This window comes from Astatotilapia calliptera, chromosome 22 (genome assembly GCF_900246225.1).
Source record: "Astatotilapia calliptera chromosome 22, fAstCal1.2, whole genome shotgun sequence".
NCBI classification, from domain to species: domain Eukaryota; kingdom Metazoa; phylum Chordata; class Actinopteri; order Cichliformes; family Cichlidae; genus Astatotilapia; species Astatotilapia calliptera.
The window spans coordinates 24170428-24195325 of record NC_039322.1 but is presented as its reverse complement, the minus strand read 5'-3'; the positions used below and the strand labels follow the sequence as shown (position 1 = coordinate 24195325).

General features: G+C 41.1%; 2 protein-coding genes across 14 annotated transcripts in view; both read right to left on the bottom strand.

The window, feature by feature from the left end:
* LOC113014589 (ubiquitin carboxyl-terminal hydrolase 29-like) overlaps positions 1–24898 on the bottom strand; it is a 264900-nt gene that overhangs the window by 152251 nt on the left and 87751 nt on the right. The window lies entirely within an intron of this gene.
* LOC113014581 (regulating synaptic membrane exocytosis protein 2-like) overlaps positions 3660–24898 on the bottom strand; it is a 58727-nt gene continuing 37488 nt past the window's right edge. For 9 of the 13 annotated variants that reach the window (XM_026156212.1, XM_026156216.1, XM_026156218.1 and 6 more), the window contains 14 exons: positions 19762–19871; positions 14207–14692; positions 13998–14039; positions 13024–13062; positions 12658–12684; positions 12446–12468; positions 12257–12354; positions 10679–10825; positions 10329–10510; positions 9774–9909; positions 8955–9067; positions 8655–8756; positions 7264–7403; positions 3660–4414 (listed from right to left, as the gene is read on the bottom strand). In XM_026156212.1, coding sequence (XP_026011997.1) covers positions 4226–4414; positions 7264–7403; positions 8655–8756; positions 8955–9067; positions 9774–9909; positions 10329–10510; positions 10679–10825; positions 12257–12354; positions 12446–12468; positions 12658–12684; positions 13024–13062; positions 13998–14039; positions 14207–14692; positions 19762–19871 — 1834 coding nt within the window. In that variant the 3' untranslated portion in view covers positions 3660–4225. Of the gene's footprint in view, positions 4415–7263; positions 7404–8654; positions 8757–8954; positions 9068–9773; positions 9910–10328; positions 10511–10678; positions 10826–12256; positions 12355–12445; positions 12469–12657; positions 12685–13023; positions 13063–13997; positions 14040–14206; positions 14693–19761; positions 19872–20894; positions 21045–24898 lie in introns of all 13 variants that reach the window. The other 4 variants (XM_026156219.1, XM_026156222.1, XM_026156217.1 and 1 more) reach the window with 4 other exon arrangements.

The following is a 24898-nucleotide window of genomic DNA, read 5'->3' as shown; positions in this document are numbered from 1 at the left end:
AGTGGACTCAGCCCTTTGTCACCAATACTGTTCATAGTTTTTAATGAACAGAATATCTGGTTTTGCCAGATGGTGGACAGTGGTCTCCGCTTCATTTGCCTTGGGATTTTATCTATGCTTTTTGCAGATGATGTGGTTCTGTTGGTTTCATCAAGCAGGTGACCTGCAGCTTGAGCTGGAGCAGTTCGCATCCGAATGTGAAGTAGTGGGAATGAGAATCAGCACCTCCTTGTCCAAGTCTAGGAGTGCCCAGGAGTCCAGGTCAGGTACGAGTTAATTTCCCAGGTGGCAGAGTTGAAGTATCTTGGGGTCATGGTCACAAAAGAGTGGAGAATGAAGTGTGAGAGCTACCAGTGGATTGGGGGCAGTGTCCGCAGTGAGGTGGCTGCTGTATTGATCTTTTGTAGTGAAGAGAAGCGAATTTTGATTTACTCGTCAATCTATATTACTACCCTTACCTATGGTCACAAGCTCTGGGTAGTGACAAAAAGAATGAGATTGCAGATATAAACAGCAGACACTTGATTGCAGTTGTTGCTGCTATGGGTGGCCCAACCAGTCATTAGTTATAGGGAATCAGTCCCACTCATAACCACTGTTAGCAGTATCAAATGAATCACCTACAACCACTTTCCAAGTGCCTCACTACAATACTACAGAGTACTAGAAGTGTGGTGCGCATCAAAATATTTATATTTTATACACAGTGTGTGCAACGACTGCAGCCTTTAAACTTGTGATTAAAATACTGTCTGCAAACATCAGTCCAGATGTCACCACATTACTTTTCTGATACTTCTAGTTAAAAGAACAGGGTGATTAAAATAATAGCTGTCAGTTCTCTCATTATTTATATTACTGCCCTCTGCCAAGATTGAAGAGGACACTATTGATTTCATTTTGTTTATTATTATTTATCTTTAAAATCTGATCGCTTAGATTTCTGAATCTAAAGAATGAATGCATTTAAATTAGGAACTGCACACCTAGCTTTTAAAAGTCTGGTAAAGTATGAGTACCGTTTTTAAGTGTTGTAACACCCTGTTAAAGATCACATAAGAAACACACCACATCTCATTTTATATAGTACATTGTTGAAATTATAAACTATATATTCCAGTTCCGCTTATCAGTCATTTTTCACTGATATCACTGATAAACCAGTTGTGAAATTCACCTGGAAATGTTTTTAACAAACTGTTTCTTGTTTTTGTACAATTTATCAGCAGCTGTGGAGAGATGTATTTGAATATCTTCTGTTCCACTTTTCCTAACCTGGAAATCCTGACAAGGACACAAACCTCAGTGCTTATCATAGACGTTACATCCTCCGTGCAGCAAATCCACAGAGAGATCAGTGATCGGAAATCTACCCCTTTATGGCAGCTAAAGTTTGCATTCTTTGAAAAATGCTGGATCATATATGATTTGTCTGAGACCTAAGCTTGTGGTGAACATGCCCCATCACACCTCTACTGACTTCACCAACAGTACAGAGATTCTGTGCTTAAGTAGAAGTACAAATACTTCTGTTAAAAATACACCAGTAAAAGTTGAAGTACTGATTTAACTTCTTTACTTTAGTAAGTAAAAGTAAAAACGTACAGGCTTTGAAATGTACTCAGAGTAAGAAAGTAAAAAGGAGTATGTTTCTATTTCTGTGCAAAGCTAACTGAATCTTGTGCTAACATAGTGATAAAATATTATCAGTAGATGGAAAAGAAACTTTAGTCGAACTTTTTTCATTCCGATTATGCTCAGCCTGAGTCTGAGGAAAAAGAATGATAATAAAAACTATATATCTATTTTCTGTTGCCAACACTGTAGAGGATGACTTTGCCTCTAAATAGGAAAATGTGTAAAGACGGGGGAACCCTGAAATTGGTTGTAACAGCTCGGTGTGGGTAAAGGAATCACAACTCACAATAATTTTTATTTCTATTCTTTTTGAATCTCCGCTACATTTGTTGTCACCTAACTCGGTGCACGGTGGCTGTGGTTTCATTGTCACTGTTCTTTACTTTAAACCTATCACAGTACAGTAAACTAACCAGTTTATCTTGCACTAACCTGCAGCAGTCCTCCTTAGTTTGATAAGTAAAAAGTAGTCAGTAAAAACTACTGAAGTAGAGATAACTGAAAATTGTACTTATGTTGCTACAGTAATGAAGTATTTGTCCTTTGTTACTTCCCACCTCTGCAAAGGATAACAGTTTGCCGCTTCTGGACTGTGCTGTGTGCATTAAGGAGGATGGAAGCTTCAACACTGAAGTTCACTGGAGGCCCAAACACACAGACAAGAACCTCTGAAACACAAACTTGTCCTAATAGGACATTGCAACACCAAGCAGAAAATCTTCAGCTGCAACTTCATTAACAATGTTAACAAAGTGTGGAGTGATTTCAGAACCATCCTGGGCCATAAGCAACAGAGCCTGTAAGGGACACAAAAGTGGGCATATGAACTGGATCACTTTTTCAGTAGATGTGATCTGCCCCCTGTCAGGTTTGGCCCCACTGTGTAACTTCTAAAACCTTATGATGCTACTACAGCCCATGGGCTCAAGATTTGCCAGACACCAAATATTTGAACACTTCAGAAAGGAACGACTACGACGCTTTCTAAGATTTGAATAAGTACCATTACTTTGTAGCTAGTCACCAGGTAGCACAGCATTATATTCCAGGTACCCGAAATTAAGTAATCCTACAAACATTGTTTAGTTTCGGTCTTCATTTTTTTTGCCAGAAATTTTAGTCGAGTTGCCCGTTTTAGTTTTTTTATGTAAATCCCTCAGTCAGAACATGGCATATCATGTTTGGATCCAGAAGTGGCTAGTGAAATCAGACCACAAGAGGTGTATAGCAACACAGTGAGAATCGGTTTTGCAAACCAGTAAAGGCTCTCATCCCACGATGCTTTAAATCCTTCACCCGGATGCAGCTGGATCCAAACCTGAACTCCTACTCCAGCTATCTATTCAGTTCAGTTTTATTTATACATAGCTAAAACACAACAACAGTTCACCAAATGGAGAACGCTGACCCAGTCTTTTAATCCGAGTCAAACACCAGGGAGCCAAAAATCATGACTTTGCATCTCCATGACTTTGCATACAGGTAAACAGAGAGAATACAGAAAAGATAACAGACGTTATAGCTCACCTGCTAATTGGAAGGTGAGTCAATCATTGGCTGCTCTAGTCTGCATGCCAAATATCATTGGGCAAGATACTAACCCCAAGTTGCTCTCTGATGCATTGGCGTGTGAATGTTAGATAGAATGCAATCAAGCAAAGAAAAAAGTGCTTGTGTGAATGGGGCATGTTGCAGAAAGCGCTTTGATTGCTCAAGTACAGTAGAAAAGCATTTAAGAACCAGTTTATGTAGCATTTACCCATAGAGTAGTAGGATCTTTTAGATACACCAGGGTCAGCGGTGCAATAGAACTTGTAGAACCTAATGAACTCTTGCTTCAGAAATAGTGAGTCAGCTACAGGCGAACTTTTAAAGACCCCAAAACATTTTAATGTGTAGAAGCTCACAGTCACCTTTGTAAAAATCACAGAACCAGTGTTCTCAGTAATATCATCAGAACCTTGTAAAACCAGAGTTATGTACCTAACTTGATCATAATGTCCTAAACAGAAACACAGAGATTGTTTAAGAATCTTTATTTTGAAGTTTTAGACAACATTCTCATGTTCTCACAGTCTGGCATGGTCTTACATATTTTCATGCTCTCACATGTTGTCATGTTTGTGGTTCTCATGTTCTTTTGTTTTCACGTTTTCATGATTTTACTGGTTGGTGTGGTGTTTTTCTTCGATGGAGTTTATGTTCTAATGTTTTTGTCATTCCATGCATAAACATAAAGAAGCCCCCTCTATGTTCCTGTGTCTCCATGAATACTATCACATAACTCAATCTTGTGGGTTCCTGACGTGTCTTTAACAGTCGTATGACTTCCAAGGAGCTGCTGTGATTAGCTGGCAGCTGGAGGTCACATGGCCACTCCTTTCTTTACCCAGCATCCTTTGTTGAGTGTCTCCCCCCGCAGTGGGCGGATCAGGAATAGCACCTTCCTCATCGTCCTAGTGACATCATCATGAATTGTCATCTCTGTGATGTCATCATGCAGCATGCAGCAGCAGAGGATTCTGAGACTTTGTTTTAGGGCCCATCCTGTAACGTGTCTATGACCAATCAGCCATGCCTCCTGATGCTAAGACTTGCTACCTTCTGTCTCCTTATTGGTCAACGGCGCCAACGCAGGATCCACTAATGAGGTGGCAGGAAACAGTTTGAACCAGCCAATTACCATATTGGACAGGTCCAGATCATCCAATAGAATCTGGGCAGCGCCCATGAATGATTTATGGTCCATCCGACCGTAGTCACCCCAGACGATGATCTGCAGAGAGAGGAGAGGAGGAGATCCTTAGTGACATCACACACATGAAGGTGTGTTTTTTTTCTTTGTAGATGACACTGTGAGTGTTGCAGCATTTTCCATAATTTTTTTTTCTTTGCTGTTTTCTTCATTGTTGTAGATATTAATTGTATCTTTCTGAGGTTCATTATCTAATGAACCTCAGAAAGATACGATTAATATCTACAACAATGAAGAACCTGACTCGAGACACCGAGTCAGTTTTTATGAACCATGGATACCAGTAGGTTTCCTCTGTTCTCAAAGTCCTCATGATCTCGGTCCCCATGTTCTTTTTAAACCTCCCAAAAGGCTGATTTTATTTATCTAGACTTGTGACTTCTTCAGTCTCAGCTGACTGCAGTACGGGATTCACTAAAGGTTTTCACTTAGGCAGAAGTTGTCCTTCTCTTCTGATTTGCCTGGAGCATTCTTTAAAGCCTTCCCAGCTTTGACAAATGTCCAGCTGGGATAATCACATTTACTTGGGGCCTTTTTGAAATGATTTTCTTCTGCTTCCCTGGCCACTGTATCTGTGGGGACGGTGTTTGCTCTGTGATTATGGTACACATCAACCTAAATATCCCCCGTTACTGATCTCAAAGTCTAAGAAGGCTAACTTGTTATTTTTCATGTGGCTCTGAGGCGACCATATCCTGGTGAACTTGATGTGTTTGTCCACTGAGACATTCTAACGCACTTTGGCAAGGATTGCCTAAAGCTAGTACCCGAGCACAAGCAAACAGCATGTAAGATGGCTGAATACAGAAACCACCAAGGATTCGGCCTCAGATGCAGACAAAACAGGATTACTTCTAAAAGTCTGCAAATTAGATCTTCAGTTAAGAGCCTCTGAGCTACAAAAGCAACAAAAATACACCAGAAGGCCAGCTGCTCAATGAATGGGTAAGACAAACATTTTTTTAATAATTTCCCCTAGGATTCAATAAAGTATTCTGATTCTGATTTTACCATCAACATGCTAAAATCAAAAGGGGAGTAGAGCCGACAAAGACTTACTATGGTTCTAGAGAATACCCTTCGAGAGGTGTTTGAATTCACTGAGAAGGCTCGTCTAGCACAGAATGTCCTCAGCGGCCAGAAGAGAGAAGGATGCCACACTGAGGGTGTGGACAAATCAGTGAAAGATTTGTCAATTTCTGACAAAAAATGTTATCAAAATCTTGTCAATTTGACAACTCACACAAGCGGAGAAAAACATCCTTGCAAAAAGGTTGAACTTTGCTGTGATGCCAAGACAAATCCCCCTAGTGGAACTGATCACAGCCACAGAATTAGCAATTCGAAGCAACAATATTACAGATGTGGACGAAAGTTTCGGCCTGTCTCAGCAATGCAAAGCCCCCAGCATCCAACATCAGCACGGAGGAGGGGAAGTAATGACAAAATTATCATCCTACCAGCAGATAAGGGTTAGTGCACGGTTTAGCTAAACTTGAAAGACTATCATATGAAAATTTTGTCACTACTCACTGTGATAAAAATACTTATGAAACTCTGAAACGAGACCCAGGTAGTGGTTACAGGAAGATGGTGACTGAAGCAGTTGTTATTGTCACATACAATGTTCACTACTACAGGCAGAAACATGGGTATGCCATGAGTTACCCAATTTCATCTATTGTGGCCAACTTTTATATGGGGGAAATATAAAAGAGGGCTCTGTTATCCTACCCTGGAACACGACAAAGTAATTAGTTCAGGTATGTGGAATACACCTGGGTTAAAATCAAATCTCAGGATGTACCATAATTCACTGATTATGTTAACCTCAGTGGACAAACACATCAAGTTCACCATGGAGGATATGAAAATGACAGGCTAGCCAGCTTAGACTGTGAGATTTCCATCAGTAATAAGGGAAATTTAAAAGTTATTGTGTACTGTAATCCATTACATACAGATCAGTACTCATCATCCACTTGAGCACAAACTGAGTGTGATCAGGACACTAGAGCACAGACTAAACACCATCCCCACAGATGCGGTGGCCAGAAGAAGATCATATCAAGAAGGCCTTGAGTAAATGTGGTGATCCAGGAGAGAAGGACAACTGCTCCCTAAGCGAAAACCTTTAGTGATCAAGTGTCGGGAGTATTGGAACAGCTGAGATGCATTTTCTCTAAACACCACATCTCTCTCTCTCTGGGGAGCAGCTTTTGCTCTGACTTATGATTGCTGCACTGTTGTGCCAAAGCAGGTGGTCTCATTAGTAATATGAATGGAGCTTTGAGTGCAGGTAAGACATCAGAAGGAGTATCCAGAGTGCAGGATCGCCAGTGAAATGAAGGCCAAAGTAGATGGTCTTCAATTCTGGGAACAAGGATTACTCGAAAAGCACATAGTATGAACTGAAAGCAGGGCGGAGAAGGTGTAAATATACATACAGGGAGACCAAACGCCAACTGAATAACATCAAAGGCATGTGGGGGGGGGATGAAGTTGATTACCGGCCTCAAAGTGATCAGCAGCTGCGGGGGCAGTCTGGACAGAGCCAGTGAACTGAATCTGTTTTTCAACAGGTTCAATAGTGAACCCTCTGTTGTCCCTGCTCAAATAGTATTAATCTTAACACCCCCTCCTCCACTCAACTTGGACGTTCAGAACGCCCCACCCACATTCTATCCTAGATTCCTCTTCATACACACATTGCTATGACTGCTAGCCAGATGAGGAGTGGAGTTGCTTCAACCTCTTTGTGTAGAGGCTGGAGCAACAAAAGAAGGGCTGCAGGCCCTGATCCCAGGGTCCTGTAATCCTGTGCTGTCCAGCTGTCTGGCATCCTGCAGTATCAGTACATATATAATTACCTGTAGAACTTTGCCCTCAGGGTTTTCTTCAAACTGCAGCTGTTGCTGATAAAGAGGGTCAAGGGTTTTCCTTGCCAGACGAGTTCTTCTCTTCAACAGACACTTTCCATTATCCATTAGATACACCTTCACATAAGGAGCTGCAAAACACACACACACACACACACACACACACACACACACACACACACACACACACACACACACACACACACACACACACACACACACACACACACACACACACACACACACACGAGCTGTTTCACAGATCATAACCCATGACTACTAAACCTTTGTACTGCGATGGTTGTGTGCAGTAGTATTCAAGTGTGAAAATTTGTGGACTTCGCTTAAAGGTCGGGCCTGTGCCAGGAAACCAGCTAATTTAAGGGAATTCTGCAAAGATGAGCAGCCAAATATGCATCCAGAATTATGCTAGAAGCGTAATGATGGCTAACAAAAGCATTTGGTTGAGTTGCAACTTCCTAAGTTGCAATTTTCTGTCTGTGTGGATTATTAAAAATCCAAAATATATTAAAGATGTATGCTGTTCAATAATTCCACATTGGAAAAAATGTGGAATGATTGGAAAAGTTGGAAGAAACATTAAAAGAATTACCTTGACACAGAAACTTGCGACCAAAAATTACATGAAAGTAATGAGCGCTACTGAGAAAATTAAAGCATCGAAGAGGTTTTAATTTTCTGGTGATGCGTAAAACTGAAAAGCCCTAATACTTGTTAGCACAACACAAGTAGTTGTGCTAGCTTTCAGCTAAGCCCTTATATTATTAATGAGGAGCAGAAAGCAGTTCATCTTTGAGGAAGAATGAAGAACTCCAGCACTGCATGAGCCACAATACAAGACACCTCCAAAAAATGTATATATATTTCTAAACTATTTCAGATTTATTAATCAGAAATGAGTCCATAATAAAAGTGTAGTCACACATCTCTGCATCACCACAGCTCAGGTTCATGGAGTTTCTTGTCTCAGATCTGTCACAATGCTCCAAGTATCTCAGATTAATATAGGTTCTGACTTTACATTTAACACTGACTTTAATAAACACCTTGTAAACAATGGCATTGTGAGCATTTCCACAAGTAACACAGTTAATGCGGAGCTTGAGTACGTGAAAGGTCAGGTTCTGAGAGTAAATCATGTTTGGGATCTTTTGCTCTTTGTACAGCTCAGCTGGAAGACAGAATTCAGGTTGTAACAAAGCAGCTCTCATCTGGATGAGAGACTGAATGAGATACAATACACGAGGCAGGAGAGAGCTGAGAGCAGCATGGAGGAACTGATTAAGTTCACGTTCTTACACTAGAGTGTACTAGGTAGAGTGTATTTGTAGTCAAGTGTGCATTGTGTATAGCTTTGTCACCTGGAGTGTTCTTGTTGCCTTGTTTACCCACAAGCCCCCGGGCTCGGATAACCTCCACGTCCAGACGCTCCTTCCTGTACACCATCCCGATCTGGATGTCACCTAACCAAAAGAAAGCCAATCAGAGGAGAGATTTTACTGAAACACAACCGCACGCTTTCATGGGCAGAAAGTGGTATTGTATTTTAATATGATTTATTAACACACACATTTGTCCAGATTACATAAATCTGAATTAATGAGTTTGTATGTTGGTAGGTTGAAATACATAAAAACAATGACATTTTTATTCATGCTAACCCATGGGGGGCGTGGCCAATGTCTGCCGTCCAGCCAGCTGGGCGGGGCCTAATCCTTCAAGGAAACCAGTGAACTGTTTGTCTGATGCAAGTTTTACTCCTGGAAATATAAGCCTGACCAGACAGAAAGAAAAAAAGAAAAAGAAAATATCCGACATGTTAGATGGCAACCCCAGGGAAATGGGAAGTGTTTAAGTTCAATGTGAGAATAAATACACATTAAAGGGGATTGACAGATTGAGGGGTAGAAAAAATAGGGAAAAGGGTGAAAGGGAAGACTAAAAAAGGAGGGAGTGACTAAATGAGCAATTAAAAAAGGAGGTTAAATATTGCACTCAGGAAAAACTAAATTCAAAGTTTAGAGAGAAAAAAGTAGAAGTAGAACTGTAACTATGTAGAACTGCCTTCTTTCATCTAAACAATACTGAGTGAAAACAAGAAGCCTTCATTCCACTTTGTTCTAGCTCCTCTGTGTTTATATAGCACAGGTGCAGCACATCATATTTAGTCTTCCCTCTCCCTTAGTTTGTCTTTTGTCCTCCCTTCACTCCAAAAGGTCATAGCAGATGGCTGCCTCTCCCCGAACCTGGTTCTGCTAGAGGTTTCTTCCTGTTAAAATGTGGTTTTTCTTCCCTGCTGTTACCAAGTGATTGTTCACAGGGGGTTGTGTCATTGTTGAGTTTTTCCCTCTGCTATCACAGATTATTGCTATCATAAAGTACCTTAGGAAAACCCTTGCTTTAAATGAGTGCTGTATGAATAAAGTTTAACTAAACAGAGAATACAAGATAAAAAGAGTAGAAAGAGGAGTGATTCGTACGCTCCAGGTTTTGGGTCCTCGGCATCTGGGTCTCGACTCGGCTGTCTGGTGAAACGAGCTTTAAACTCGATGGCCAAACCGGTTTCAACACTTCTCTGAACGGGAAGTCTCACCACCTTCTTCTTCTTCTCTTCCTCTGTAAGGATGGAAGAAGAAAGAGAAAAGAAGCAGAATAAGTTGTTACAAGAGCATAAACAGCCAGAGACTAATCAGAGCCCTGGACAGGGTGCTCTGTGACTCATATTGGTTCTGTTCTGTTCTGTTTTCACTGGTTCAACTGGTTCCGTAATATGTTTGCTCAATTGCTTGTTAGTACCTAACTCATTTGGTCATAGTTTATTTTTTGGCTGATGTTCCTCTTTGGATTTTCATTCTGATAGTGAGTTTTTATTGAGACACTCTTGCAATGCTACTCAGATTCCCAGTTTGGCTAAAACACACTGTATGTCTGAAGATTCAATTCAGAGAAAACTTTGTTTATGGCAGAGTCCATGAAATAAAAGAAAAACAGCAAGAATTGAGGTTATATTTTTTAATGGTTAAACTAGGACTGACCCTCTGGGTTGAGCTGGGAGGCACTCTGACTCTTCTTTCCAAGTCCAACCATCCCCATCATCCTTGCACCGAAGCTTGAGCGTCGCTTCTTGTCATCATCGTCATCATCGTTTCTCCCCAATGAGCAAATCTCACCACCGACACTTGACGACTTGGTGAGAGGAGTGGCAGCTGCAGACACCCTGCAGGAGGAAGGACCACCACAATAATAAGTGAGGGAAAAGGGCCAAAACACAAGAGGCAGGGCACAAACACATCACAATAGCACAGAGAGGAAAAGGAAATGGGTAGTGAGGCAGCTGTTGCTATGACAACTGATTCCAACAGGAGGTCATCTGTTAATTTCTTACTTTGAAGGCTCAGGCTCCTCCTCCCCTTCTTCCACTGAGTTGCTCTTCTGCAGTGTATCCCCGCCTTCTGATGCCCCCACTATTTCCTCTGTTCCCTGCGAGCCCACCCCCAGCTCTGCTGACTGGCCCTCCAGACATTCAATCAGACTGTGGCAGCCAATATGAGAAGAGAAGAGTAGCATGCAGACAGAATCATGCAGAATGGTAAATGGTAAATGGACTGGTTCTTATGTAGTGCTTTTCTACTTTACCTGAGCACTCAAAGTGCTTTACCGTATATAACAACCTTCCAATAAGTAGGTGACCTACACCACCTTCTGAGCTACAACCACCCCATGGTGAAGGTAACACATGCTAACAAAAACGGGACTAAGCATTATGTATTTTCACTGATTTGAAACCAGCAGCAGAGTTAAACATTCAGAATGATGTGTTGTGGGAGGATTTACAGGACACATGCTTATGAGCGTGAACTGTGATTGTACACAGGATGAGAGTGAGCGGTTGATTTTAATATAGTTTACTCTGTATTATTGTCAACTTAATATTTCATTTCCATTTGTGACAATACTCAAAATTTTGAGAAACTACCTGTATTAACAAATACAATCCGCTAGACTCTATTTAGCAATCTGACAATCTTAAAACCAGCAATCTGACCTCACAGAAAACATTTCTGGTCATTTTGTGTGAATTTTTGTGTTTTTAACAGGGATTCTAATCCAAACTGACCCATTAACACCAAATCCACACATTAACACAAACTGAATAATCAGCAGATGCAGCAATAGACAAAGAGGGTCACCTGCCCTATGAGCTAAACTTTCTGTTCTTATAAATGGAGTCTGGTAGAAAGTAAAAATTTCAATTCCTGTCTGAGAGCAGATAAAGAGGTGAACATTTTAAGTGTGTTGACTTAAATACACAGCAATTCTTTCAGACAAAATGCAGTTTCTGTGTCTACTTGGGGGTATGCCCTAGACCCACCTGCAGCAGGACATACACTGTGCAGTTTGTTACCTGCACAGTGGAAGAAACAAGCTGGCATCTAGCAGTAAACAGTTTACTAAGTGAAACAGCACAAAGATGGAATATGTTCTAAATACTTTTACCTAAAAGCCACAAACATATTTAAAAAAATACTTGTTTGTTGCCATTTTCTTTTCCTTTTGCCCTCTGTTTCATAAAAGTGAATTTTCATGTTGCTTTAGATATCTTTCTGATCAGTAGACAAAGTCAACACCTTACCGTTAAAAATATATTATTACTTTGAGAAAAAAAACCCTACAACCCCACATTAGAAGAGAGCAATAAAACATTGGATGCCATCATCTGTGATTCATAATCTGATGAAAAGATTCAGAGAAATGTGTGCCCACAGAGAGCAGCTGCAGAGCAAACCCTTACATATTACTGAAATCCCTGCATGGATTCAGAAAGCTAAGACTTCCACTGAAAGGTCAGAGAAACAGGAGCCAGAAATACCATTGTGCTCCAACCAATCAGAAGCTGAGATTCTGTCTAGAAATCATGGACACTTTATTCTCTCTTGTCATCCAAGAATGGATTCCTGCTTACCCGATCTTGTGGACAGATTGAGTGTCAGAGGCGTTGGACATAGCTGAGACATCACTGACATCACTGTCTGATGACTTAAAGGAGAGATTGTCCTTCATCTATAGATGGAGGAGAAGAGGTAAGCAAGCTGTGGCACACACGTAATGTAGACACATATATATAAATAAAAGTGGTGTAATGTTTGTTTACCTTTGAAGGGTCCTTCAGTACACCTGTAGAGACAGAAGAGCAGCATTAGTCATAGTCTAGGTTGGTAATGTGTGATAGCAGGAAATGACAATAGATTTCACTTTTTTCTCTCTTCGGACAGCTTCAGGCTGCTGATTTCTGACAGCACAGAAGTTAGTTTCAATTCACAGCAGGTCAGAAAAAAAGATGAAGCTGACAGAAAGTGTGTGTACCTTCTCTGCCGGTTGGTAACATCTCCCCTTATAAAAAGATGGAAACAGAAGAATATCAACGAGAAACCACAGACTCCTCAAAGCACACAGAGCTGGATAGATTGACAGAAGACTAGATGGATGGAAAAACAGATGAATGGATGGACAGATGGCTGGTGGAGTGCTTTATGAATACATGGATTAGTCTGGTTCTTATATAGAGCTTTTCTACACTGAGGATTCAAAAGTGCTTGCGCAAATGGGTGAATGAGTCTAAAAACCAAATCCAAAACCAATCCACTTCAGTCTAACTAGATAACTAACTAGATAACACGAGCTAAACACTACATTTCTATATGTGGGTGTGGCTTAAGGTGGGCATAATACCATTGGCTGTTTTCTTCTGTTGGTCCTCCCATGTGACCTCTGCATAGTGCGGACAAAGAGAGGTGATTGGTCAGGCTACACTAATGCTCATACTCTAGTCAGATGACCCATCCAAACCAGCACCAAACCGCAGTGATATAAACACACCTGAACAGCAACATTTTGAGCAGGTTACAAATCTGAAATTTATCATCTGTTCTTGTCTTCTTTAAGTTTCATGTGGATGTTTCACGTCTCATCCAAGAGGCTTCTTTGGTTCTAAAAACCAAATGGTGGAGAGTCGCAGCTATTTAACCCTAGCAGGGGTTGTTGTCCCTTAAGAGAGTTGCTGACACACTATTAAGAATTTACCTCATCACATGAGCCAAGGTGTTAATAAAAAGAGATGGGTCATTAACACCCAAGGGAGAAACCAAAATAAGAAGGAGGACAGGACTAATAGTGGGTCATTGACTCTCTCAACAGCCCCCAATATTCAACTCATTTCCATTTTATTTATATTATGCCAAATCAAAACAGTTACATCAACAGTTACCTGCTTTATATTGTAAAGTAAACCCCTACAATAATACAAAGAAAACAGAGTGTAAAACTAGGGTTTAAACACCAGGGACTCTCTATTTGATTTTTAGAACTAAAGAGGCTGCTTGCTTTTCAAGTTCCTTACACTACAATGAATTGGATGACTGAGAACCTACACAGACATCATCTGTTGGTTTTACTGAGCCTTTGGGGGCAGTTACCAAGAAAATCTGTTTCTGACTGGAGATAAATGTTTAAAATTTGAATCATCATAAGATGCTCGTGATGGATCCTAGCCTGAGCTTAAAACCCCCCTCTCTCTTTCTCCACACAAAACTATAAATTTTCATCACCTAAATGCTGCGGCTATACTTATCTTCTTACAAACCCTCATAGTTTACATGGTGAGGATCACCTGACACTTCATTAGATCCACCAGTGACTGGACTTGCCTTTTCTGGTTCCTCCTGGTGTTGCTGAGCGCCTATCCGGCTCTGACATGCAGGGTAATATGTGATGGCGTTATGTAAACAACATGAACACGTGAATCAATAAGTAATGATTATGATAAAGAATGTCTGACAGACATCTGACTAGAAGAATCACGCTAATTGTTCTGTTCTATTGGAGATGCATTGAATGTTAAACCTGATGTACACACCTGGAGTCTGTGGGGGTGGGACTGGTGATGGGGCGGGTGAAGGGGAAGGCGTTGGAGTTGGAGGGGGTAGGGTGGGTTCAGGAGGTGGAGGCTGAACTGGAGCAGGTGCAGGGGGTGGAGCAGGGGGAGGTGGAGCTACCAGTGGAGTTGTTTGTGCAGTTGTGGGTACAGTTGTGGGTAAAGCTGTGGATAAAGTTGTGGGTAAAGCTGTGGATAAAGTTGTGGGTAAAGCTGTGGATACAGTTGTGGGTACAGGAACAGGTACCGGTGTGGGTAAAAATAGTGGTGGTGCTGCTGTAACTACAGGTGGGAGCACAGGTGCAGGAAGTGGCTGGGGTTGGGTGAGTGGGGGAGGCGGGGCTTGGACCCTTATAAGAGGAGGTTGTTGACTGACAGAGGGAAAGTGTTGTTTATGGACAGGGGCAGGGGGGTGATGATGTGGAGGGATTTTAGTTGCTGTTGCTGGAGCTGCAGTCATGGTCAAAGCTGATGGGGGGAAAAAAAAAAGCTGTGAGAAGAATGAAAACAATGACATGATGAATGACCACACGACCTTTTCCAGAAGCAAAATCACAGGAGTGACCTACTCAAACGGTATCCACCCTCTAACACCTGTTCTTAGAGGGTGGGTTCTGCTGGATGGATGCAGATCCTGATGGTAGCATACATATTCACTACCACTAGAAGGAACTCAGTCATGTTGAATTTCTCTATTATTATGCAGGCTGAAACCTGAGCCAATCCCGGCACAGAAACCTGGACCTGGTCAAGGGACTACATCTCTCAGTACTAACATGCTTTCACCAGAGGAATTGTCCCCCAAGAACCTTTGTGGAATCCTGTTATAGTAGTTTCCAGTAAAGGAGCTTGGGTCAGAGAGAAGTTCGGGAGAGACAATGTTTATGCCCCCAACAATGATACTTTGAACACTCTGAAGGTCCAGGAACTTTTGGTTGGAGCGTGCACTGCTATACACTATTTATTGGAATAGTTTTGTAGCCACAATTTTAAAATAATTCAAAACAATGTGCTGTTTTTGTCATGAGGTGGTCTACATTAACTGGGGTTGTTATCCTTTATTTTTGTTCATCTGACTGATTTATATTCTGTATTCACAGGACTTTAAGGTAAGGTGAAATTAGTCTTTATTTCACTGGAAAGTTCCTGACTGTGGAACAGTAATGTGAAGAGCTAGTCAAGTTTTTATTTACACATCTCAGCACTCATCTTTTATTGGCAGTGCCACTGAATCACTAAATTACTACCACTACAGGGGGCTTGTTATTAAGGAGTTACTACTCTAAGTAGGTAAACTTTCAGTTCATTACCTGTCTGCGCAGAGTCTAAAAAACAAACAAATCCATGTTAGATAGCTATGACCCTCAGTGGTCCATATGCGGGTGCTTACTGACTCCTAACCAGTGTTGGTCAAGTTACTTGAAAAAAGTAATCAGTAACTAATTACTGATTACTTCCCCAAAAAAGTAATCCAGTTACTTTACTGATTACTTATTTTCAAAAGTAATTAATTACTTAGTTACTTAGTTACTTTTTAAAAACACAATTTACAACCTGAATAGGTGATAAAGCGATAGATCTTTCAGCACAATTCTACTTTTTCTACATAATCCATCATACAAAATGTAATAAAAATGGAAAAGTCTCTTTTTAAAACTTGTTTTATTCGTTTTAGTCTTTTAACTTTATGCATCAAGCAAAAATGTAATTATATGCAACATTCTCTGACTGGAAGAAATTTGTTTAACATTTAAACCTATTTTCTGCACATTCCAGCACATAAAATAAAATATTTTTTGTGTTACCACTCACTCTTTCAAATAGATGCAAGTAAAACACAGCAGAAAATAAATAAAGTCAAAGACTCAGCGGTCCTGTTGCTCTATTTTCACCTGTAAAGCAGGAGTAGGATAGGCGGAGGTTTACCCTGGTGCAGGTGTGCTGCGGTCAGTTGAAGAATCCGCGAGTTTCTCTGTGAGTTTCTCATTACGTCGTTGCGCACTCGGTGCTTGCTCGGAAGTTTAGGGGTTTTTTTCGCTGTAAAAAGAAGTTTTCTTCCCACGCACGATGGACGCTAATGTTTTTGTCACTTTTTATGGAATCAAACTCAAAGTAAGGTCAGTACTTCCACGCTTTAAACGCTGCACGCTCACATTCTCTCCCGCACTCGATATATTGTCCATTGTTGATCTGCACACAGCTGTTGACACTAACGTCGCACTTGCTTACGTCACTGTCATGAGACATTCTCGCAAAAAATCATGGTTTTAGTAACGCAGCGTTCCTACGGGAAAGTAACGGTAATCTAATTACCGTTTTTGCAATAGTAATCCCTTACTTTACTCGTTACTTGAAAAAAGTAATTGGATTACAGTAACGCGCCCATCTCTGCTCCTAACTATGTCATTTTCATTATTTGTCCCAGAAACCAGTGAACACTCTGTAGCTAAAGTAAAAATCTCAATTAATTTATTCAATTAATCATCTGACATAGATAGGAAACCACTGTTATATTCTATTCTATTCTTTTCTATAAGTATTTTACAAATATTATTTTATTAAAATGACAAAAATTCTTTACTGCCAGCATCTCATGCTTGAACTTTTCTGTGACACAGAATTCAAAACCTTTTGAATCAGTTAATTACGTTTTTTAAGTAACAATCAATTCATTAGCTTACTGCTGTTGTTCTGTGTCAGTAAATGTGCAAAATTCAGTTTAGATAGCTCATGGAAGGATAGGGTGCAGGTATTTAACAAAACCAGAGAAGAGACTGAAAGCAAACAGTTGCTATCAGCATTTTGTCAAACCCTGAATATTTGCTCTGGTTTCTTTTTAATGGGTTTGGGATTTCCCAGCTTGTGTCTCTAGGCATTTAATATAACACATATAGGTAGAGTCATAATTTATGTGAGACAGTTTTTGTAGCTTTTGTCTATATTGTATGCAACCACAGTGCAGACTCTCAGCTTTAATTTAAGCAGTTGTGGATTAACTATTTAGGTTTTCTACAGCTATCTTTATACACAGTTCTCCATTTTCAGAGACTCAAAAGTAAGTGAGGAAGCTGACAAGCTGTTTCATCACCAGGTGAGACCTGTTCCCTAATTTATTTATAACAAATAATGTAGACACAATATCTTGTTGATTTAAAGTGTTTGATTTACATTTTCACTGTAAATATGAAAATATTGAAATATGAGGCCCTGCCTGTATAATTGTATGAAATTAATTAAGTTAATGAAGATCTGGAGTTGAATTGGATTGAATTTGTATTATTTCACTAAAACTTTCAACATGAGGTTCAAATACATGCCAGTGTAAGTGAAGGAGGACATTGTTAGGCTGAAATACCCAAATGAACCAGTCAGGCAAAAACTTTCTTAAAAAGACTGAATCCACCGAGCAGCAACACCAAAAGACCACAGAACACAGAAGAGCATGATGACAGAGTCTAGTCTAAGACCCGACTTGACAAACAGATGTAGACAAACAGGCACACTCAGACACAAACATGCATTCCCACCCTCATGCACACATATCCCAGATGGCGATTGTGTGCTGTTCTGAAGTGGGAACATGGGAGTGGGATGGTACCAACGACCCTCTGCCAGATAGCAACCGGTGTCAGCACAGACCCTCCCGAGAAACCTCAATGTCTACATATATTCAAAACTGAGTGATAATTGACACCAATTTATCTGTCGATCTCAAGCTCCTGTCTCCCATCACTCATGAACAAGACCCTGAGATACTCAAACTCCTCCACTTGGTGTAGAAACTTGTCCTTGACTCGGACTGGGAACTCCACCCTTTTATGGCTGAGGATCATGGCCTCCGATTTGGAGGTGCTCATTCTCATTCCCACCGCTTCAAACTTGGCTGCGAACTGTTCCAGTGCGAGCTGGAGGCCATCACCCGATGAGGCCAACAGAACTACATCCTCTGTGAAAAGCAGAGATGAGATTCTGAGACCACCCAAGTGAAAGACTTCTGCCACACTTCGATGGACACGGTTGAATGCCTTCTTCCATGACCAGGACAAAAACCACATTGTTCCTCCTGTTTCCGAGGTTCGACTAACAGCAGCACCCTACCATAAAATATCCCAGAGAGGCTGAGGAGTGTGATCCACGTATAGTTGGAACACACCCTCCGGTCCCCCTTCTTAAAGATGGGAACTGCCACCCTGGTCTGACAATCCAGAGGCCCCTGATCTCCATGCAACGTTTCTCCACAATGCAACATTGTAGAGGCATGTCAACCAAGACAGCCCTACAACATCCAGAACTTTCAGGAACTCAGGGCAAACCTCAACCCCCCTCCAGGGGCCGTGCAACCATGGAGTTGTTTAACTGCCTCAGTGACCTCACCCCGGAGATAGATGAGTCCTCCCCCTCGTCCCCAGACTGTGCTTCCGCCACGGAAGATGTGCCAGTGGGATTAAGGAGGTCGTTGAAGTATTCCTTCTACCACCTGACAATCTTCTCAGTCAAAGTCAGCAGGGCTCCACCCACACAATACAGAGTGCAGGTTTCTCTCTTCGAGGCACTCTAAAATCTTTTTCCTCTCCGAACTTCTCCTACACCCATGTTTTTGCTTCAGCCACTGCCCGACCCACTTTCTGCTTGGTCTGCCTATGAAGTCCCACAGGCTAACCAAGCCTGTTAGGCCTCATTCTTTAGCCTGGTGGCTCCCGTCACTTCTGGTGTTCACCACTTGGTTCAGGGGTTACCACCACGACAGGCATCAACCACCTTGCGGCCGCAGTTCAGTACAGCGGCTTCAGCAATGGAGGTGCTAAACATGGTCCATTTGGACTCAATGTCCCATTCTCCCTGGGAATGCTGTTGAAGCATAATAATAATGCTTCAACAGCATTCCCAGGGAGATAATGATTAATAATCATCATCATCGTTATTATTGTTATTATTATTATTATTATTAAAGCAGCTGTGGTTTTGTGTGTGCTACAATAGTTGGGCAGCTGGAGAATTACGCACATTGGAAAGTCAGTCAATAAAAGACGTGTTAAACTGCAATGCTACTGTTGTTGGGTCCTTCATTGCCACAATGGCTAGATGTTGATCTACTTAATTCTGATCTGCTGCTGAGTCTCTTTCACTTTGCTGAAAACACAAAACACACACCTGAATTTTACCAGTCTGAAGTCATAACTCTCATCAATTACTGCAGCATTCACGACTTGTCTCATTTGCAAAAGTGCTACAATTTTTATCCACTTTTATCATCGTCATCTGTCTGTGATTGGACTAGGCACCATTTGCAGTATTCATTATTTATTTTGTGTGAAAGAAGTTACACTTCATCCATATTCATACCCATTAGGAAATTATCTCAGACCTCATCTTGAAATTTGTAAAACCTCTATTTTTCTCTATTTTTTTAATAAGTCTGCAGGCTTGCCTTTATATAAAACAAAGTTTTGTTATAGGTGGATGGTGATGGGTCCATCAGCTGATTGGTTCAGAGATGCTTGGAGGTGCTGTTTGACTAATATCTCAAGTATACGCACTTCTGTCGAGAGCTCCTTTGGGCGGGACAGCAGGTAGCTGGCGTCCTCGGCGACCACAAATAGGCGTCCCCGTTGGGCTTGTCAAGGTGGAACCGCCTCCAGCATTAGCCCTGATGAAAAAATAAATAAATTCTTAAAAAGAAGAAGAGAAAGAAATTAAACAATCAAACCGCCATCCTGACAGGAGAGATTTAAGGTCAGATGTCAGGGATGACAGTCAGTTTGAGGTTCCCTCCATAGTCACAGATAGAGTTTGATCAGCATTTAGTCTGGCACTGTATTCAGTCAGTTAATGAAAAGTCTGCAGTCACTCCAGATGTTTTTGCTTGAGAAGCAGTAACAAGCAAAAGTTAGAGTGGACTCTTCTTGCACATGCAGCCACACCCAACTGTGATGTTACAGTGTCCTGAAGCATACCTGTACATCACACAACCAGGTAGGAATGTAAACCTTTGGACGTCATTAATTCTGTATAACTGTTGGAAAAAAATTATAACATGAACAGAAAGAATTCACACTTGAAACAAAGAGTGCAAGGCCCCATCACTGCTGAAAACCTGTTTGTAGCTCTAATATCTCTAAGACGTTACAAACAAATCTGTCTCTGTGAAATACAGATACATACAGCTGACCAACATCAGCTGCCACTGGGTGTGTTCAGAGCTGTGATAGAGGCAGCACTGTGATCGCAGACAGAAACCTCCCTGCTTAAATTTGGTACTTGTATGTTGCAGGCAATACGCCTGAGTGCCAAGCCCAGTTTGGAGGAAACTGAACATCCAACAGTTAGGTGTCAGAAAGTGAACAGAAATTCTTTAGAAGCACATGCAACACAACCATCAAACAAATGAACAACAACAACACAGACTAACTTGCCACCCAAAATAAAACAAAACAATCAGAATATAAAAGCTGCGGCCAAATATGAAACGTTCAGGTGTTGGTGATGTCACTGGGACATATGGTGGGGCTAAAATAAAGGCGAAAAATAAAACTGTTGTGGTCACCATTGAGTCAGAATTCATGCTTGTCTAAAACAAACAACCAACCAAATTTAAAAAAAAAAAAAAAAAAAAAAACATGCCCCAAACATGGAGATGGAGCTGCTTTCTAATTGGATGGCTGAGGGTCACCTGATCAGGGCAGGTGAGGGGGGAGCAGACCGTCCAGACCTCATGTGTGTGGAGTCAGATCGATCGGTTGAGTGTGAGCGTGTGTAGATGGGTCGGTCGGCTGAACGAGATCGGCTGTAGTAATCTCTCCGGTCCATCCCACGACTGTACCTGCACATCACCATGATAACTGTCACCTAGATTACTATGACAACCACTGCAGCTGCAGGACAGGTCAGTTATCCACGTCGCGCTGACGACCAGATCTTTGTCACATGTGGTGGACTGGGAGTCATGAAGTATAAGGCACTGAAGGCTGATGAAATGCCACCAGAGAAGAGGATGCTTTTATTTGGCACTGAATTTCCCAGAGGGCTTCAGTGAGACAGTAGAAAAACAGTGTTCCCTACATCTGCTCTACACAGTGTCAGCAGCCTTTCATTCTTAAGTCTCTTACACCTGAACTAGAAAATATTTTTTAAAAAGTTTTATTTGCTTTTGCTTATCTTCTGCTTGCCCCTTACTTACTTTTAATTTGAATTAATGAGGGCAATCACTTTAGATAAAATAATTATTGTGGGAGATGTTAGCATTGATGGCAAGTTTAGCAACAAAGCACTAAAATAAATATCAAAACCTGCAGTTCCTTTGAGGTCCAACAGAGGCTCCAGCAGTGAGTCAGTCCTCCCGTATTAAAACTTTACAACAGAAATAAACATAATTACAGCCTGATACAAAAACTGGTCTGGTCTGTATAGATAATTTTCCCCTTCATAACCCCTTCATATGAGGAGGATGTTTTCATAACTCACCCGTTTAAACTGGCTTAAAATTTCCATTATTAGTGGCGTGGCCTCTTTGACTAACAGGTGGATGGCTGTAGCTGCTAGCTCCCTGCTAGACGTCATCTCAGCAAATCAGTCTCTGAACAGGACTCTGGACCATGTTTGTGATGTTGGAGCCTTTTGGAGCATTTTTAAATTGTATTATCTGACCAATAATATGGCTGCTGCAAGGTTAATGTAATAACAGACTGTCTAAGAAGTTTCAGCCCCACATTTGGTGAAATTCTAGGATTTTATTTTGATCTTTGATCTTAGTAATTAACAGGTATTTATGTCTAAGTCAGGGGTGTCCAAACTCCGGCCCGCGGTCCATTTTTAATTGGCCCACAAGTAATTTTATATATAGAATAGACTATGGCCCGCACTTCAACTTTTGCTTGAGTGTATTGCACTTCTTAGTCTGTGAAGGTTCTACATCATCGTAGTCAGATGACCTGAAGAAGCTTCTCGGATGAGAGGTGAAACGTCTTCAAGCAACTTAAAGAAGTCCAGACGCTTTTCTTTGCAAGCTCCTTTGATTGCACTTCTTAGTTTTAACACCAGGAGGAGCTACTGTTGATCAAGGCAGTTGCTCCACCAAAAAGGACAATGGTAAATGGCCTGTATTTATATGGCGCTTTACTAGTCCCTAAGGACCCCAAAGCGTTTTACATATCCAGTCATCCACCCATTCACACACACATTCACACACTGGTGATGGCAAGCTACAGTGTAGCCACAGCCACCCTGGGGCGCACTGACAGAGGCGAGGCTGCCGGACACTGGCGCCACCGGGCCCTCTGACCACCACCAGTAGACAACGGGTGAAGTGTCTTGACAATCACAGAAGAAATTTAACCCAGGTTACTAAATATGGCAGAACCAAAGAAGCGAAAGGTAGAAAGTGAGTGCAGAAAATTTCAGACACGGTGGGAGAGTGAATATTTCTTCAAAGAATTCAAGGGGAAGTGTCTGTTTGATCTGCACTGAAACTGTGGCAGTTATGAAAGAGTATAATGTACGATGTCATTATGAAACCAAACATCAGGCCTATGCATCCTACACTGGTGCTGAGCGAGAGCAGATATTAAAGCAAAGGGTAGCTCTCCTGCGGGGTCAGCAACAGTATTTTTTTCGTGCTCAAATTGTCCAGGAAAAGGCTCAAATAGCCAGCTATGAGGTCGCCCAACTCATCGCAAGACATGGCAAGCCTTTTTCAGATGGAGACCTCATAAAACACTGCCTCGTTAAAGTCACCAAAATAATGTGCCCGGAAAAAGTGCAGAACTTCAACAACGTCAGCATGTCCAGAGATACAGTTGTGCGACGCACACGCACTGAAGACTTGTCAGCCAACATTAAACTGCAACTGTCTGATAAAGCTGTGCTTTTGATTTTTACTCCATCGCATGTGATGAGAGCACCGATGCCACAGACACCGCACAGCTGCTAATTGTTTTGCGGGGAGTGGACGAGAGCACTTTAGGTGAGTAAAAGATATATTCCACAGTACCCGTGTGTTAATGTGCGCATCAATTCTGTCACTACCCTGCTTTTGCAGACCACTTTCTTATATGCGTTTTTTAACACTAAGAGTACACACCGATGTGCACAGCGCACGCACACGCAAAATCAGCTGATCTCATCTGATGCACATCTGCTTCTTGATCAAGTGACATTTGTCCGGATTTTTGCCACGAGTGGCGACCAGCACCGCAGCTGGATGGCCCGATTTACATACCCAGCTGACACTCACCAGAATAATTTACTAAAATTAGTTATTAAGTCTGTTATTAAGTCCAGTTCAGTCTGTTAATGTTGATAACGGTTTCAAACAAACGTTAATAGGTGTGTTGCTAAGCCTAATAACTTAAATAACAAGCTTGAAATGTACTCGTCCCATTTTCCCCTTTATTGTTTTTTCTCTGTGCTGTAAATCTTCTGTCCAAGAAGAAATCTGAGGCTGCTGTTCTGAGAATGAGCAACCAAAGCTTTTTCTGAATAAATCAATAAAGATCCATTTATGGAAAGCTGTGATGAAGGCAGTTTTGTCTTTAATTATATTCAACAATATAACATATTTGACCACTTTTAAGTGATTTAATAATTAATTAATTAATACACTAAAGTTAAGGTTATATACCTAATTTCTAGTAAGTGGCCCAGCCCCTCCTATATTTTTATGTATGTGGCCCTCAGTGAAAAAAGTTTGGACACCTCTGGTCTAAGTGATGCTCCTGTACAGTCTTTGAATGCAGCTAGATAACCGAGCTAGCTAGAATTAGTTTATAAATGAGCACTTCATCCTTGAAATATGAAACAAAAAGACCAACAAAAATAAAACAAAAATCACAAAATAAAAGAAGGTTCAAGTTGAGTCCAAATGTGGACTCCAGAAACCAGTGGGTAAGAAGACAGCTACATCATAAACATAACTACTCTCATAATGTAAATAAACCAAGTCAAGTTTTAATTGCACTGTGGATCTTGTCCCGACATAGATCATAGAAATTTAGCATTTATGTCCTGAAAGTCATTGCACTGCGTCATCAGAGCACAAATGTTCATTTGACATTTCCCCGAAAAACATCATGATGATCCTTAAGATTTCTGGGAAAACATTCTGTGAATCGATGACACAAAAGCTGAACTTTTTTGGAAGGTTTGAGTCATGTTACATGTGACATAAAGCTAACATGGTGGCGGTAGTGTAATGATCTGCTGCTTTGTTGTTTCAGGACCTGTACAACTTGTTGTAATTGATGGAACCATGAATTCTGCTCTCTACCATAAAATCCTGTAGGACATTAAATCTCATTTAAATGAGATTAAGATGCTCTGAACTTGAACAGGCTGTTCATGCTGGAAAATCCTCCAATGTTGCTGACCTAAAACAATTCAGCAAAGCAGTGTGGGCTATGATTCTTTCACAGTGATATAAAAGACTCACTGCTCATGCAATTCTTGCTGCCAAGGTAAGCAGTTATGAGGTTTAGTGGAGAAAAATTGTTTGATCGGGAACATTTAAGTCTGACAAATATCCCCACCCCCCTCAAAGTACATTATATAACTTGCTTCATTCACACCCTTTCACACAAGCACTTTTTTTTCCCTGTGCTTTCTATCTAACATTCACACACCGATGAACACGTCAGAGAGCAACTTTGGTTTCTGTGTCTTGCCCAAGGATATTTGGCATGC